Source organism: Hippichthys cyanospilos, chromosome 19, assembly GCF_059441005.1.
Source record: "Hippichthys cyanospilos isolate Australia breed blue-spotted pipefish chromosome 19, RoL_Hcya_1.0, whole genome shotgun sequence".
Taxonomy (NCBI): domain Eukaryota; kingdom Metazoa; phylum Chordata; class Actinopteri; order Syngnathiformes; family Syngnathidae; genus Hippichthys; species Hippichthys cyanospilos.
In genome coordinates this window covers 7,894,699-7,911,901 of record NC_142387.1, presented here as the reverse complement: position 1 = coordinate 7,911,901, position 17,203 = coordinate 7,894,699, and the positions used below count along the sequence as shown (strand labels likewise).

The 17,203-nt window shown below is 37.9% G+C and overlaps 1 protein-coding gene and 1 non-coding gene across 2 annotated transcripts in view; one reads left to right on the top strand and one right to left on the bottom strand.

Annotated features, from left to right (window-relative positions):
• LOC148407777 (partitioning defective 3 homolog) overlaps nt 1-17,203 on the top strand; it is a 217,593-nt gene that overhangs the window by 4,424 nt on the left and 195,966 nt on the right. Inside the window, exon 2 of the mRNA XM_088402015.1 lies at nt 14,425-14,526. Within this exon, the coding sequence (XP_088258141.1) occupies nt 14,425-14,526 (102 nt within the window). The remainder of the gene's footprint in view (nt 1-14,424; nt 14,527-17,203) is intronic.
• On the bottom strand, nt 10,653-10,724 carry trnaw-cca (transfer RNA tryptophan (anticodon CCA)). The gene has a single exon. It is a non-coding gene; the product is annotated as a tRNA-Trp (tRNA).

Sequence of the window (17,203 nt, the reverse complement as noted above, 5' to 3'; positions counted from 1 at the left end):
ACCCTCCATAAAAAATGTATTTGACAAGAATTTGATCATTAATTATTCTTTTTGCTATTTTAAATGGCAATAATTCTCATCCATGGCACTGAAAGAGTCAAAGAATACCAAAGCCTAAATTACTGTATTGTAAAGGTCTCCTTGCCCTATTTAAGATATGTAACGGGTTCCCCCAGTCGGTCGACTGGCCCTTAGATCAATGACGGCGCAGTCAGGCCCTTATCTTCATCAAACAGTGTCTCTCTTCAGGGTCAAGGTAAGGGCATATCAGGGCCTCCTCTCAGTCTAAAATGCCACTCATGTGTACACAAAACAGTTGCGCACGTGCTGTGTCGGTGGTGGGGGAGAGCACAGGCATGCAAAGACTTGTGTGAGTCAACGTCGCAACAAACATCAGAGACTCTCAAATTCAGGGTTGAGCTTGAGTGTTGCATGCAAAACTGCAAGGATTTCTGGCAGCTCTTGCCAAGTGCCGCAGTCGGCAAGCCACATGTAATAGTGCCAAATGCTGCTGCCATGCAAAGACCTTGCATGACTAGTGTTTTCTAGCTCCATTCGGTACAGTATAGACATATATTTGGGGCGTGCTTCTCATGTCATTCTTAATAAGAGTCATAGTGTATATTTAGCTTCTTGTGTTTGTCTGCAGACCATGAAAAAGTCTGGTCATGTTTTTTATTTTTTTTAAACAATAGTGAGCATGATGACTTTATGTGCCCTCACAGATTTATTTGAGAACGAGTAAACAGGAGACAAAAAACAGGAGCTCCCGTGGATGATTTCCTGTCTAAGACAACGATTTACAAACTCAGTGGTTCAGAGAATCCAGTGAATCATTAACGAGAACTGTTAGAAACATTACAAGAGACATACACTTGATGTATGTGTTCTGAGGCTTTTTCCCAGAACATTCAACAATTCTTGCACTGTTGTTGAAATTATTTATTGTTGGCCAAAATCTTCATTAGACTACCGTATTTTATTTAAACATGTTAGTGTTTTTCAGGAGACAATTGTGCCAGTGGGAAAGACTGTTATAATCCTGATGTTATTAGAAAACATGAGACAACCTTCACATTTGGAATCATTTCCGTTCCCATTGCGCAGCAAGGTCAGGAAAATAAGTTGCATTTCATTATCTTTCATTGTGTGCTGTGCATCTTCTCCCAGCTTTGACCTTCAAAAGTGTTTGTATTTCAAAAAGTAAACAGCTACTTGTGTTATTCAAATCAATCAGCAGAGCCTTTCAGTCGGCTAAGCTTAATTCTAAGTGTCGTTCAGCATGTAACTATTCAAGCAAAAGACTGAACACCAACAGTGCAGCAACAGATACAGACAATAAATCTCTACTCAATCAGGTATTCTTAATGCTACTTTATTAAGAATAACAAATATTAACGTCACACTGATGACTTAAGAGGAGCTGAGTTGTTTGGTACTTACAGATTAGATACAATTTAAGGAGAAAGACATCACATTTATTTCCATTTCTATCTTTGTTGTTTCTCACCCTACATATCTGTGAGGTAACGTTTCCTTCCTAAAGTTGGATGTAGTCAAAGTGAGCAAGTCCTAGCAAAGGCCAGCTATGTTGTTTGCAGTGTTTTGACACGACACGTCAAGTCAGGCCCTCTCGGGTGTGATTTCCGCCACCGTGACGGCAGTTGCAACAGAGTCCTGAGCATCATTTGGAATATTAGTAAAAGGCAGTTGTAAACATCCATTTCTTTTTTATTTGTGTACACAGCATATAGGATGGTGAAACAGGTGTGTCCTTATATTTAAAATAATCCATCCCAAACAATACTTTGCATTCAAAACTGAAATGAAACTCAGTACTCTGATGTCGATGCTGAGTGGTCTTGTGTTTGAATGAATATCATTCCTATAATGTTTGTAGATGGCCCAGATGAAGTACGCATAATAACATTGATAAACAGTAAATTCACTATAGATAACATTTTGCACAAAAGGCAATCATCCTTAAGCATCTTCAAATCTACTTTAGATAGTCTTATAAGATACTTATACAACAAACTGGGTTATTCTTAAGGGCAATGCAGTTTATTATTCATTGAGTACACAGCGTTAATTATCATTCATTTGAAGTCCTTAAGTGACTTTTTCTGGGTGTTAGCTAGTATTTCCATGTGTGGAGTTTGGCCTGATTATCTCAAATTGGCCTTCAGCATTTGAAATTGTAGTGCGAGGTGCAACATTGGTTTCTGTCATACAATTTAATGTGTTAAAAAAATCACATTGATGCATATTAATTCCAACTGGTATTTGTGCTTCACACTGTCAATAGGATGTTGTTAATAATAATAACAATAATAATCACTCAAGCCTGTTTTCCATTTTTTAACTTTTCTATTCAGCTCATTTCAAACAAGATGACTTGAATTTGTACAAATCTAACCATGTAAGCTTTTGCCAAACATCTGCCCACCATAATATCCTTCCAAACATCCACACTAAGCTGTAAGATGGAAAAGACATGCTCAGGGCTGTTAGAAAAAAAAAAAAAAAACCCTCCTTGATATGCACAGTCTTTTTGGCGGTGCTGTGAGGAAAATTCAGTCTTTTGGACTCAGCACTACCACATGTGCCGAGTGATAGGTAAAATTTGGCGCTATGCTGAGCTATATTTCTGTCTTTGTGTAGTTAATAAATGTGCAGTAAGTTAGGGAAAGACTTTCTGTGAAAGCTTTTAGCCTCACACGTCCAATAAAATGGTTCTGTCCTTTCTGGGCATACAGTGTGGTTTGTGGAATAATGTGAAAGTAAAAGGCCAACCAGGCGGAATACTACTCCACAACAGTGTTACATTCTGTACGTCATTGGAGCGGTTCAGAATAAATATTAATCTGTTAGCGTGACAAAGCATGTTGCTAATTGAGCTTCAGATAACAAATGCATTAATATGTGCAGATTGCCACAGACATATTTAGCTAATTGTGGCTTTTGTAAGTTTTATGTTGATAAGCCAGCAGAATCATGGAAAATGTTGTCATCATCAAAGATAAATTTGAAACGTGATTGGTTAAAGTCTCCTTGATAACAGTTTAAATTATTTGATACTGAAGGCCCTGGGCAGATTAGATAAACATTGCAGCGTATGGGGACATCTAAAATCTGATTGGTCAAAAAAAAAAAAAAAAAAAAATATATATATATATATATAAATGAATAAAATAAAACGTCCACATCCACTTCTGGAAATAGTGCATCCAAAGAAATGCAACAACATAAAGGGAATAAAAATTTGACACATATTAGAATGTCGGTTGTATATATACACAAAAGTCATTGCTTCAAATTGTTTTCATGCCGGCAGTGAAGACCACTGACCGATATGTATAATTTTGTCAGAAAACATCAACAAAAAAAATAATAACTAAATGCAACTTGATGGGCTACAGTGCACTAAAGTAAAAATAGTGCTCTACCTATCTTGTCAGGTGTTTACTTGGACTATGAAACTAGGTCAGTCAGTCAGTCCAGACTGAGGAAGTGCAACCGATCAATATGGGAACTATTGCTTACTGTACCTGTAACTTTACATACAAAACGAGAGCATGTGATCCACTGTATGCGAGCTTTCAATCATTTTTTTTTCTTACCGGAAGACCAGCTGTATATTTGAAGACATAAACAAATTATTGATTGATAGATAGGTTGCTAGGTAGATTACAATCACTTTTCTGCATCCCGTACAGTTTCTACTGTGTTCAAAGAACATGTCTCCTCTTGCTTATTTTCTGAGGATGCTGAGTTGTTGGCAGGTCAAGGATTCTTCTATCCATTTTTAGAGATCTAAGTTGTCTGATTAGACAGTTTTGGTACATACAAGTGCACCAATAAGCAGCCAAAATTCCCATGAGATACGCATCATACCTTGTGCAGAGAAGTTATGGAAATACACATACTACTTTTTCAATATATTGAAATTACTGTGTAGTATTTATTAATACAATACTGGCTATGAGTGTGACATTACAAGCTAAACAGCAGTGGGCGTCAACAATGTTACATCACATTGATGGGCCCTTATCACACGATTGTGTGCTAAAGAATTGGAATACCTCCACAAAACAAGACGGTGTAAACCTCCCCCATCTGTCCAACACATCTGTCACCCACTGAGACATCCCCACTAATAATTATTCGGTTTTGTCACGGAATGTGCAAGTGGCATCCTGAAGAGTGCAAGAGTGTGTGGGCGTGTGATTGACCTGGTCGAGCCGGTTTGTCGCCGGTTTCCCGTTCGCTCACAGGAGCCACTCTGTCTTTCAGTTAAATACATTCACATTGCATACAACCGAGTGCCCTGCAGCACTCCGAAGCTTTCATTGCCACTTTCTTGGCAGTTGTCACATTTTTCCTTCAACAACTTCCTTGAAATCCTTTTTTCTTCACATCTACATCAGCACTGTCTAATAATCACTTGGATAGAAAATATTTTATTTACACCTGAGAGCTTGAATGAACTTGCGACTTCTAAAATGTCAAGCCCAATACTACTGTATTTATTTCTTGGTGCTTCTCGGAGTTGGCCATGTGCGACTTCGGTTTGAATTGAGCCCACCTTCAGTGTCAGCAATGGTTCAGTGTTTGAAGTCCTGTGATCTCATGCTGCTGCACACACAGCTGCAGCGCATCAGGCTAGGCTCAAACCCCCTTTGCTTCAATAAGAGTGGCTTGAAATATGCACACTTTGATCTGAAATGGTACAGTGCAGTTTGTCATTATAATGTAATGCAGTGTAATTTGGCAGATTTGAGTTATATTATTGGTTATATTATTTTTCTATGAGCTGTTAAATTGCTAATAGGGGCGTTATTTGACAGTTTATCAACAATTTTGGTATTTCGAGACAGAATCTTTTTTTTTTGAGATTACAAACCGGCCTTGTGTTTTGGAACATCAGCGAACTATCCTGGAAAAACTTCAATTTATTGGCATTTGGCAACTTTGCAAGTCATCAAAAAGATAAAAATGTTTACTTCGTTATTTTTTGTTTCATAATTTAACACAATTGAATTCACAAAAAAAACAAAACAAAACAAAAATGACTGCTATTTGGGTCAGTTTGACCCTACCAAAATTAAGTAAATTTCATCCAAGTAGTGATTGGTCTCTTTTTGACCCAAGTAAATCAGTGCAAAATGAAGTTCATCACGTTTCACCAATTATTGTTGTTGTTGTTGTTGTTTTTTTTTTTTTTTATCTGAGCGTTCTAGGTGCTTCAATGCAATAGGCCGACAATAAGTATTTACCAATCCAAGTAGACTTTCACTTTCTTTTTTAAATGATCCTGGGTGGGGGCAGGGACATCTGCAGTTCTTCATTCCCACCAGCAGACCACAAAAGACTCCTGTCACCATTTCCACATCTTCCTCTAAAACCACCACGTGGCTTCGTGCCATTTTCTCTCTTTTATTCTCACCCCATGCCTGCCATCAACACTGGTGGTCTTAAAGAGAGATTGATAGGGCTTTCCTCCATCACTCAGTGCTTTGAATGAGAGCAGCCTCAGTAAAAGCATGAAGGGCCAGAGAGTAGCTGTAGGGGAGGTTGTCAAACTAATACAATGCCTCTTACATGAATGGGGACACTTTACAGCAAATGTTATGTCTGGGTAACTTTTTGTTGAACTCATGTATTTGTCGACCAATGCGATACTTTTTTTTTTTTTTCACAATTTGACCTTATGTTGGTTAACTTTCAAAAAACAGCTTTGTAATAGTACCATTTTTAAGGTCACATGAAGCAACGGGATATTCCAAAGTACACATACATTGCTAAAAATAACAAAACAAAACACACAAAAAAACACAGTTTTATCCTATACCAGTGTAAACAAATCCAGCGAGGAATATTTGAATGCTATGCATTACTAGCCATACTAAAAGAGTGTCTTTTTTGACAAGGTAAAAAAAGACAAGGTTTCAACTCTATCGACAAATCCTCATTCAGGAGAGTAACTCAGACTCAAATGAAAATTACGGATTGCCAGTTGCAAGGAGTGTCAGTTGCACGGTGTTAAATCTAGTGTTTCAATTGTACACTACATCAAGAGTTATTAGTTGTTTGCAATTATTGTTGATTTGCCATTCACACTAACTCTGTGTTAAAGTAGCAGGGTGGAATTTTCACCTGTTAATTAGAATTAGAATGAGAACTTGCTGAAATTAACCTTGTAGCATAGCCTCCAGCAGTTTCTGTCATGAGAATTTTGTCATCTGTTTTCAACATGTCTTTGTCTTTCAATATCTCAAGGTTCCCTAAAATGTCGAATAATACTTAAATCATCAGCATTGTGAAGAAACTGATGGAATTTGGTAAACACAATAAATTATTAAGATAACAGCTTCAGCACATTTGATTATTTTCTCATCTGTTAGATGTTGATGATGATTTATGACCTGGAATGACTTTCATTTCACACTACGCCATTTCAAGAGTTTACAGCTTGAATGTCTTGACTTCTTAATGTGCTAGATGTAATGTGAAGGCGTTTCCAAACATTTGACTGGTACCCTATATGAGTACTCAATTCTTCCAAATCAGATCTGTCCTGCACCAAGGTCACTCATTGCATAGTGAGGGCAATGTGGCAGAACCTATAAATGAAATATGAGCTTAGTGCTTATGTTGACTAGAAAGAAGTGGTTCAATGCATTGACGTGCTCTGAAGCCTGAATGGTCAGTCCATTAGCAAGCAACAGACAAGGGCAGGATAAGCAGTGGGAGGAGCGGCCATGCTGCCTGCAGACATGACATTCTCAAAATATTGCCCAGTCTTCTTGCTTCGTAAGTGTTCCAGCTGCTGTTCCGGTGGGGAAATAATTCAAACCATCTGAAGCCACTAGTTCTGCTCTGCTAAAAATATGATGTTATAGTCAGCTTAGTGAGGAGATTAGAGAGTGGCAAATTTAAAGCAGAACCGAGGGGCTTGCCATTTTTTAATCATCACTTCTTCACATGTTATTTCCGTCTTTTAATATAGTGCAGAGGTGTCTAAAGTTTTGCATGTGAGGGCCACATACACAAAAACGAAAAGAAAAAAATAACTGACTTTACACCATAAAGAAGCAAGTGTCCATTCACTTGTCATTTAAATGTTTTTGTTCTTTACAAACAATTACAAACCATGTTTTTGTTCAAGGATGTTTAAGCTTTTGATGTTCTCTGAGCCAGTCCGTCACGAATCACCAACCACATTCACAACCAAAAGACGTGCAAATTCATGCCAGCTGACCATTAAAAAAAGTTACTTGAAGATCATTAACGATTATAAATCTGTCATTCACAGTGAACACTGAGGAAACCATATTTTTTACTATGTTGTTTACGAAAAACCTGAAACATATGTAAACTAACTTATTTGTTGTATTAATGTATTGGTTTTTATTGTTTTGGGAGGCTCACCCTCCCTTCACATTCTGCCCACCTTCAGCATTCTTTCCACACCTTTTTTTTTGCCCTTGTGGGCTGTGCCAAAATCATATTTTTTTGTATACTGTATGCTGCGGGCTGCCTTGACACAATGGCGGACCATTGATTGAAAATCTTAAGTCTAGAGATTCGCTTATGTGTTGCCATGGCTTTAGCCAAACGTTTTGTTGAATGTTAACTGAAAAAAAAAAAAGCATACCAAGGCCTTATAGTTGAACTTTTTCTATGCTCATTGCACTTCTAAAAGAATTAACAGATCTTTTTTCGTTAGATTGTGGCAGATTGGCTGCTAGAAAAGAAGATCTCGGCACTAAAAAGTTTGGGCACCCCTGTTTTACATAATGTTGAATGCAACTCATGCTAAAAAAGAAAACCCAGATTGTGAACATACCACTGTTAAGGGTTGAGCCAAATGTCCGTCAGCTTTTGACTTTACAAGCACAAAATACTGCCAAGATGTGGCATTTTGCTGTTTAATCTTAGGAATTATGCACAGACATGGAATGGTACATGTTCCTTGTGTGGACTGATCTTGAGCAGTAATCAGAGAAAACATTCTTGCCAAGTTGTCCTCATGATATTACGTACCCGTACCCATTTGGCTCAGCTTTCATTCATTCTTAAATTGATCTGTAATTTCTCTGAAGGTGCAAAATGAACTCTATCTGTATTTCGCCTTGTCATCATATGCTGCTTTCCACGTCTGTGAGAAATCTGGACATTGTTGTCTGAGTTCTCTAGATGAGCAGATGGCTTAAATGTTGTGTCTCCCTCAGGGATCTGAGGCTAAAACATCTCCCTGTAACATGACACCCACCTTCTGCTCCTTTCCTCTAATAGCCACTTAAATCTTATTGTTGACTCATTCATGATGTTTTAATTTGCACTCTCTCATTCACTGGACTATTGAAGTGTGCTGTCAGCAATCATGATGCGAAGAATGTGAGTTGTACTTTGCGATAAGGTGCTAAGCCTACACAGTGTTTTTATATGGGCTGGAGTGTATACATTGCATTTGTATGTGCAACTGTGATAAGCATTGATAAAATGCACTAAAGGAGGTCTTTATTTCAATTTTAGCCCTTAAAATGACCATGCGTTGGATGTGCAATACCACTAAATAATCATAGCCTGACCAGAGGGTGACTCTCTAATTGTCTTAATGATGTGTCATTAGGGAACCACTCATTGCGGTCATCTGCAGTATAAATTCCAGCTCCTGTTGAGTCACGAGGCACTTCTTGTTTATTTGGACCAGATGTTGAGCTTTTGATGTTCTGTAATCATAAAGGGGTGATGTGTTGAGGATCATAAGGTCACTCAGACAAGAAATTAGTATGATGTTTATGTTTCTTACACTCATTCACTGCCATTGACGACAGTAGACGTTGAAGACCCATGCAACCTTTTCTCTGCTACCAGTGAGTAAGTCCGATTCACTGCGCTTGACCGCTATACCCTCCCGAGACACAGCCTGTTCATTTGTGTCTTCTTTAGTCCATGCGTTTGTTGTGGGTGTTGTTGTTTATTTATTTGTTGTTATTTATTTTATTTATTTTTATTTTTTTTTTCTGTTCTGCTTTTGCATTGAGGACACATTGGGCTAAACGTTCTTGTTCACGGAAGGACCACAATGGATGGCCGAATGGAATACCTGCCGATGTTTAAATGACTGTCATACCATCAGTTTGTATTCCAATTTTTTATTTTAAAGGAGGACGTTTCGGAGGGGAAGCATGAGCTTTTTGGCCAGGGCATTATTTTGCAGTGCCAGCAGAGCGAGACAGAGAAAGAGAGACAAAATACACTTTGCTCTCTCTCCATTAAGCGCAGAATTGTGACATTTGTCACTTGTTTGTTACATGCGAGTCGGATGAATGTGACCTAGGCGATCAGGCTCATGTCACATGTCAAAAGATTGCATACAGATAGGTTTCAGGACCACATACACAAGTGACCTGAATCACATTGGGAAAAAATCAGATCTGTCATTCATACTGACAATGAACGATCAGATACAGATCACAGGGTGGTTCGGTGACAGTGGTTAGCACATCACCTTCACAGTTCAGAACCCTGAGTTCAATTTGTTCTGGCCTTTCTGTGCGGAGTTTGCATGTTCTCCCCGAGCCTGCGTGGCTTCTTTCTGTGCACTCAGGCTTTGTCCCACATTCCAAAAACACGCATAGCAGGTTTATTGGACAATTTAAATTGTCCTTAGGTGTGATTGGGTGCATTAATTGTTGTTTGTCCCTGTGTGCCCTGCAATTGGCTGGCAACCAGTTCAGCTGAAAACAGCCGGAATAGGCACCACAAAGCCTAAACCTCTAGTTGGGATAAGCGGTTATAGAAAATGGATGGATGGATACAGATCGCAAAGTGACCAAAAAAAAAAAAATCAAATGTTACTTAATGTTATGTTACTTAGTCCTTTCGTGGGAATGTAGCCCTAGTGTTGAGGATATCCTTTTCTTTCAATTGTTTTCTTATGTGTTTCAGTGGGTTGCAATTCGCTTTGCTGTCTTACTGAAACATATTGGACACAGCAGTGGGAACCAATCAATCGGCGAGGTTTGAGGCGACTGGCAATACATGAAAACCTAATTTTAAATGGGTGGCCAGTAACTGAATTATTACTCATTCAGGTGTAAGCAGCCTTCTGTATAAAATACATCAGGAGGATGTAGTTTGTTTGCCTTGTGCTATAGAGGGCAAACACTGAAACTGGGAGGCTGACAGGTTGAACTACTGGTTGGTGAGTCACTTGGAGGTTGAAACACCCATAGCTAGCCCTATTTTGCAGTAAGAACTGACACATCCGACCAATGGTAAATAACGTTCCGTGATGTTTTCTTGATTCAAACAGAAAGAGTATGTTATTGTTCATCTCTTAATGTCATATTAGAAATGCTACATTAGCAATACATCTACTATATGTGTATGTTGAGCAATATCTCTTTCATGCATTAACTATCAGCTCAGCATCATTCTTCTGTACAGGATGACTCACAGTGAAGGGATCAGATCTCACACAGTTGACAAAAGAGTGCTTGTTGATACTATCTTTAAGTGATAACAGCCACCCTCTTTTATCTTGACATTGTAACTTTCCTGGATGATTTTTTTAATGCTATCACCACGTTTACATTTTGAAATTATGTCAGAGAAGCGATTATTGAGTTTGAAAACATTGACCCCGACGTGATTTGAACACGCAACCTTCTGATCTGGAGTCAGACGCGCTACCGTTGCGCCACGAGGTCTTGCGGGTGCCAATATAAAGTCAGATTGCTGCTGCTATGGGAATGGCAGTGCTAGTGCAGTCTTCCTTTCACTGAATCACCACAGGGCAAAAGCTTTTGTGAGACTTTTGACAAGGACAGGAAATCTGGTCTAGTACAAAGACATGGATAATAAGGCGAAAAGAGCTTTTGTCTGGCTTGGTATTGTGTATATGTGTGTGTGTGCCAGACACAGGGGAACAACTTGCGTGTCACCTCAGAAGTTAATACCTGAATAAGAGAAGTGGGGTGGCGAAGCTGTCACACAGCATGAATGCCTGAATGTGGCTAGAAGTAGATGAGCAAAAGATAAACATGCATGTTTCTAAAAAGTCAGCTTAGACTAAACATGTATGACTGCATTTCACTGTACTGGTAATTGATAGTGATGGGAACATGAAGCTTTGTGAACCACTTGTGATTTTTTTTTTTTAACTCTTGAATTAAAGATAAAAACTAGTGCAATTGAAATGTATTCAATTTCTACTGTATTTAAATAATAATGCTGTCAAGTAGCTTAACAATAGTCACAAGTAGTTCATGAAGCTTCATTCTTCCATTACTAGTAATTGATCTGAGGAAGATGAAGCAAACTCCTGGGTCTGTCCTGACTGTCCTAGAACAGCATTAACAGAACTAATAAATGCTTCATAAAAGGTATAAATATTGCTATCTACAGCAAACTGGTCATTCTTCACACAAACATAAAATGTTCCCTTTCAGTGGTGAAGTCTGCTTATACTTCTGTAATGAGGGCTTTACTCTCATATTTTCCATGGCAAAGCACCATAGCTGTAAAGCTCCATCACGTCAAGCATGTCAAATCCAAACAGTGTCTGCTCATGTTCTTTTAGCTCCACAAGTGTGTCTTCGGGATTATGTTTTTGTGGCTGAGCTGTTCTCAAAAACTAATCCATCTGAAGAAGAGGCCAGGATGATTCCTGTGCCAAATTGACATATGGCATTTGAATATTGTGTTTTGTCCCCACTCCTCCTCACTTGGTTCATTTTATAACCAGAAGTATTTAGACACCTGGCCTTAGTTAATACCTTGAGGAATTTTAGGTAAATATGGAGTTGGTCATCCTTTTCTTGCTTTACTAGCAGGAAATACTTTGTGACAATGTGTGTTCATCCTGTGAAGAGCCTTTGTGAGGTCATCGCCAATGTGTTTGATTGGGTTGAGGCCAGATCTTTAGGATTCCTCTAAACCAGTGGTTCAGCACCTTTTTTCAATTATGTATGTCCTGTGAAATGTTTTTTTTCAATGTAGTACACCAAAGCATTTATGTTAATATGTGACCTTAAATAGAGTGTTGTGCCATATGTGTCCGATTCGAAACATTTTTTTAACTGCATTTATAGTAGTATCTATAGGCAATTTTTTATTCAGGAATTCCAGAAGATAGATCGTGTAACATCTGTCTTATTTCTGACTTGTCTGCGTCACAAATCAAGCTGTCACTATAGGATATTATAAATTTCCCCTCAATTTATATATATATATATATATATATATATATATATGTATATATGTATATATATGTATATATGTATATGTATGTATATGTATATATGTATATGTATGTATATGTATATATATATATATATATATATATATATATATATATATATATATATATATATATATATATGTATATGTATATGTATATGTGTGTATATATATATATGTGTGTGTGTGTGTGTGTGTATCTACCAATGCGAACCAGTTAATATACATCATTAACATTTGCATACTAACAATGACTATATAAGGGCAACAAAAACAAACCAAGCAATATAAAGCAACAATCGTTAACTATTTTTTGCAATGTTTTCCAGGTTCCAGCTTCGTCTAAAACAGAAAAAAAGAACCAAGAGCATCAAAGTGCCTGAAACTTAAAAAAAAAATAAATCTTCTTTTATTGCAATTACACTTCACAAAAACAAAAGCCTTTTCCTTGGGGTCAAAATGGTAGCACAAAAATGGTTCAGATGAGCGCGAGGCAGATATTTTTAGGTAGGCTATTTTCAAAGACTACTTACGATATTTGGTCAACCTTTTTTTTCTCTCCCCCAGCCCTAGTCACATATGACTCGTGACTCAACAAAACTAAGTCATACAATATTTTGCAGGAATAACTTCAACACAATATAAGTTGATTCATGTTCAATTGAATTTGCTCCTAATTTCAAATGAAAAAAACCAAAAACAAAACAAACCTTTTCCTTTCACAACATTAAAAAGCACTCGATTAGATTTACTGATATTTGTAGGAACTCTGTTAAAATCTCCTCAACGTGCCCCTAGGAATATTTGTACTCCCATTTTCAAACTGCTCTATACCAAACACTGCCAAACCATACTCTTATGGTCCTTACTTTTAGTACTTTACTTGTTTCAGACTTACACCAGCAAGGTGTGTGACCTCAGCAGATGGCGTAAACTGATCTGGATGATTCTCCACATGCAGTGCATAAAAAATGAATATGGTCATATTTTTCTAGTATATGAGACAGTCAATGTCAATCTTACTGTCAAGAAAGTCCTCTCCCAGTTTTTCACAGTTGGACTTACCACTTTTTCCTTCCTTATAACCTCAAAAAAGAACCTTTAACACACACCAGCATTCCTTTCAAGAGTTGGACCAATTTTCCTGGTGAACCAGAGTAGAGTTGAGTAAAACAGAGCCTGAAGGCATTTGACCACAGACCCAAAGATAGCTCAGTTTGGAGAAGAGCGAGGCCTGAAGAAAACAAACAGACAGAGGGAGGGCACAACATAGACAAAGAGCAAGGGGAATCTTTCCTTACATGAGGATGGAAAAAAATGTCTTCTAACTCATTGGTTTCTCTTTTCCCTTCATCTAGATTTGCTTTTATGCTTCAATGCTCGAAGACCTTGAGTTGGCCTGAGCCAGAAAAAAAAAAGGAAAAGGGAGGGGAGGAAATGAACTGAAATATAAGCCTTTTAAATTCACCCATTGACAGTCTTCCACTAAAGCTGTTTCCTTGACTATTAACAGATCATCCATCCATTCATTTTCTATACTGCTTGTCCTCAGGATCGCGTTGTGATCTGGAGTCAATACCAACTGACTTTGGGCAAGAGCTATTCATAGCTCACTCGATACATTGATCCTGCTTACATTGCATTGGGTGGCATAGTGTTAGGCTCCTCAAGATTTGGCACGTAGTTTGTATACAATACAGTATTTACTTCATTCGAAACAAGCATCTCAATGTTAAAAAGTAATTGATTGTGTTTCCATTAAAATGCAATTACTAACCAAAATTGCAGCAAAATTCTTCATAATACCATTTTTTTTTATATTTAGCACCCATTTATGTTTTCAAATGATCATTTTAAGTTTGATATGTTTTTATTTTCTAATGAAGTGGGCTCCACTTGAAAAAACAAACAAACAAATGCATCAGGGCATAAAAAACATTAAATCATTTCATAACAGCTAGTCTTAAGTCAATCCCTGAACTTGTCATAATGTGCCAACTGAGTAGTGGATGTATGACCTACATAATGATCAGATCAGCTGATTGATTATCTTGCTTGGCAGCAATCATTTCTGGCTCAGATAACGTCCCTAAATACGATGCACGTGTATCGCAAATTACCTTAAAACTATGGATTTTTCTAACACAATCCTCCCTCCCTTCTTCCCAGGACCCCAGCTACTGGGTTCAAGTCCACAGGTTGGAACACCGTGATGGTGGAATCCTTGACCTGGATGATGTCCTCAGTGATGTTGCAGATGACAAAGACAGGGTAAGTCCTCACCATATTTTTCTATTCGTATTTACTTTCCACAGTTACTTTATGGTTTGTGGTTAAAGAAATCACTGGTAAAAAGAATGGCTGTCATCCAGCATGTCTTACTACGTAACGCAATAGGTGCAAAGCTCAATCTTGTGCCCTCATTTTTGTAAGATCCCCTGACAGAAGTCACAAAACATCTGTCCTTCAGCAATTTCACTGGCTGCCCATTACACATTTCATTTGAGATCCTCCTCATGCATTCAAATAAAACAATAACCTCACCCCTCAGTATCTCACCCAACTCTGTCACGTCATTAGACCCAGCCCGTTCTCTAGGTTAAATGTTGCAATCCTCTTGTCCCAGTTCTGCATTTCCTGCATTATATTTGCATTGTGTAAATTGGTGTCCACAACAGCTCAAATGAACAGTGGCACAGTTAGTGTAAATACAGCGTGGGTGTTTGGTTCCTCCTGTGCGTTTAAAGCTGTAGTAGTAAATCCAGTTCGTCCAGTTCTTTTTATCAACATTCAAGTCTGTCCTAGTTTCTCTGAAATTTAGAATAAATGGACCAAGAACCTTTCTTTAATTTCAACCAGTCCAAGCTAACACTTACCATATTCTTGGGTGAAGCTTTAAAAAGCACTCTTATGAGGCCATCCAGCATTGAAAAGTGCTTTTGTATGGCCTGTTTCAATCGGGTCATGAAATTATTACCAGAAAAAAAGCACAATTAAGTAGAACTAATTTGTCATCTTAATTAACTTACTGTTTTTTCACTATACAGTACATCCATGTTCTTTAGAGTTTGTCTTTAATATGGTTCGCTTTAGTCTATTCTAGCTGATTATGCATTATGCATTTAATTGAGCAAATAGCATTATACCACATGGTTAAACATTTCAAAAGACCTATTAATGTATCCGTTTTTGAAAAAAAAAACCCGAAACATGTTCCTTGTGCAAAATCAGTCTTCAGGTTTTTTTGTGCTTTGCTGCTATCTGCTGGACAATTGTTGCAAACACAGCTGATGAGAACACCCTTCATATCAGTTTTAAGTCTTAGACGGGCCAACAAAAAAAAAGAACAGACAAACGAGTAAGGAAAAATATAGTTGCTCAGAGCCTTTATGAGAAAAAAAGTAGCACCTTTTATTGCTGTGCAATGGTTACAAATTGCTGTGACAATTGCAATTAAGCCTTACACCAGATGGCAAAATGACAAATTCGAATAATTCCTCGTTTGAGAACAGCCTTAGGTGTGAAGCGATGAGTTAACAAATCAATAAAGACGCTTAATTGTGGGTAATTACATTCCGCTTAAGTGCTCAGTTAAAGAATAATACAAACCTGGCATTGTGCAAAAGACACACTTACATGAATGTCTTGTTTTTATCGATTAGTAAGTGTTGCTCTGCGTTCAAAAAGTCCAATTTATTTATTTGTTTTGTATTTTTTTTAGTCATCATTTTATAATGCTTTACATTTGATCCTTGTGCTGTATACAGTAAAACACAATTCAGTACCTTGTAAACATAATCTCTTGTCTCAAGAAGCACAAAATATGACACTCACACATTTAATTTTATTCGACTCGCCCATTTGTCTGTTCCCTAAAACACACCACACAAAAGCACACATCCATCATGTTGCTTTGTTTTCTGTACCACTATTTAACAGCAATATCAAGCGAACTAGATATTTGGTCCCTTAGTGTTTGGTGTTGCTTGCCTTATTATAAGCAAAGGTGAGTAAGAATGCCCTTTAGCACTGAAACAAATTGAATGCCTAGCCGAATCCTCAGGGGTGGTAACTAGAAAATGCTCATTAGTGCAGAGGCTGATGAGGCCGCCACCAGACGCATGACTGAAGTTATTAGAGTCGTTGACCACCGAGTGGCGCTATAGTCCGGGTTTTAATGGTTCAGAGTTGACCCTTTACTGCGACTGAAGGGTGCAAATGGATGAGCTTTGGTAGTTCTATTAATTTTGCGTTGTTGTTTTAATGACATTGTAGAAAAAAATGAAATAAAATAGCTGAATTAATGGATTAAAGTAGGAATCAGATACACAACTGTTGTTGTTATCCCGTGGTGGTCAATTTGCAATTTGACGGGACCTGGAGTTGTCATTGCTATGGCAACCGCCGTTGGCACCAAGTGGGCACCTGCTCTGGGTCGAGATCATGCTGCGGATGGAATTAGCCAAGGCTAAAACAGGGTCCCATCAGCTGATCCCCAGGTACCAGAACACTGCCTGGGGAAATCAAAGGCTTATTACTAATCACCAATGTGTTTGTGTGCCTGTGTGCGCGTGCCCAAATGTCTGTGTGTCTTTGACATTGACTGTAGGCTATTATGTTCAGCCAAACAATTTCAGCATCGTGTTTGCATATTTGTCATGAACAATGTGCTTTCCTGAAATATGTCCATTGAGCCACGCGGATTGAGATACATGTGCATAGATTTTGCAAATTAAAAAGCGGGCCCAATAACAGCAGAGCATGTTTTATTTTTTAATAAAACAGATATCTAAAAAAATGATTACACTCTTATTATTACTGACTTGTTATTGAAGTGAAATTAAATATGAATTGTCTCTAAGGGGAAGAGTATTGATCACAATATATTGGTCTAATGCTAAGCTTGACTGAATGTTGTTGGTGTTATTAGATGTAATTGGCTTCAATG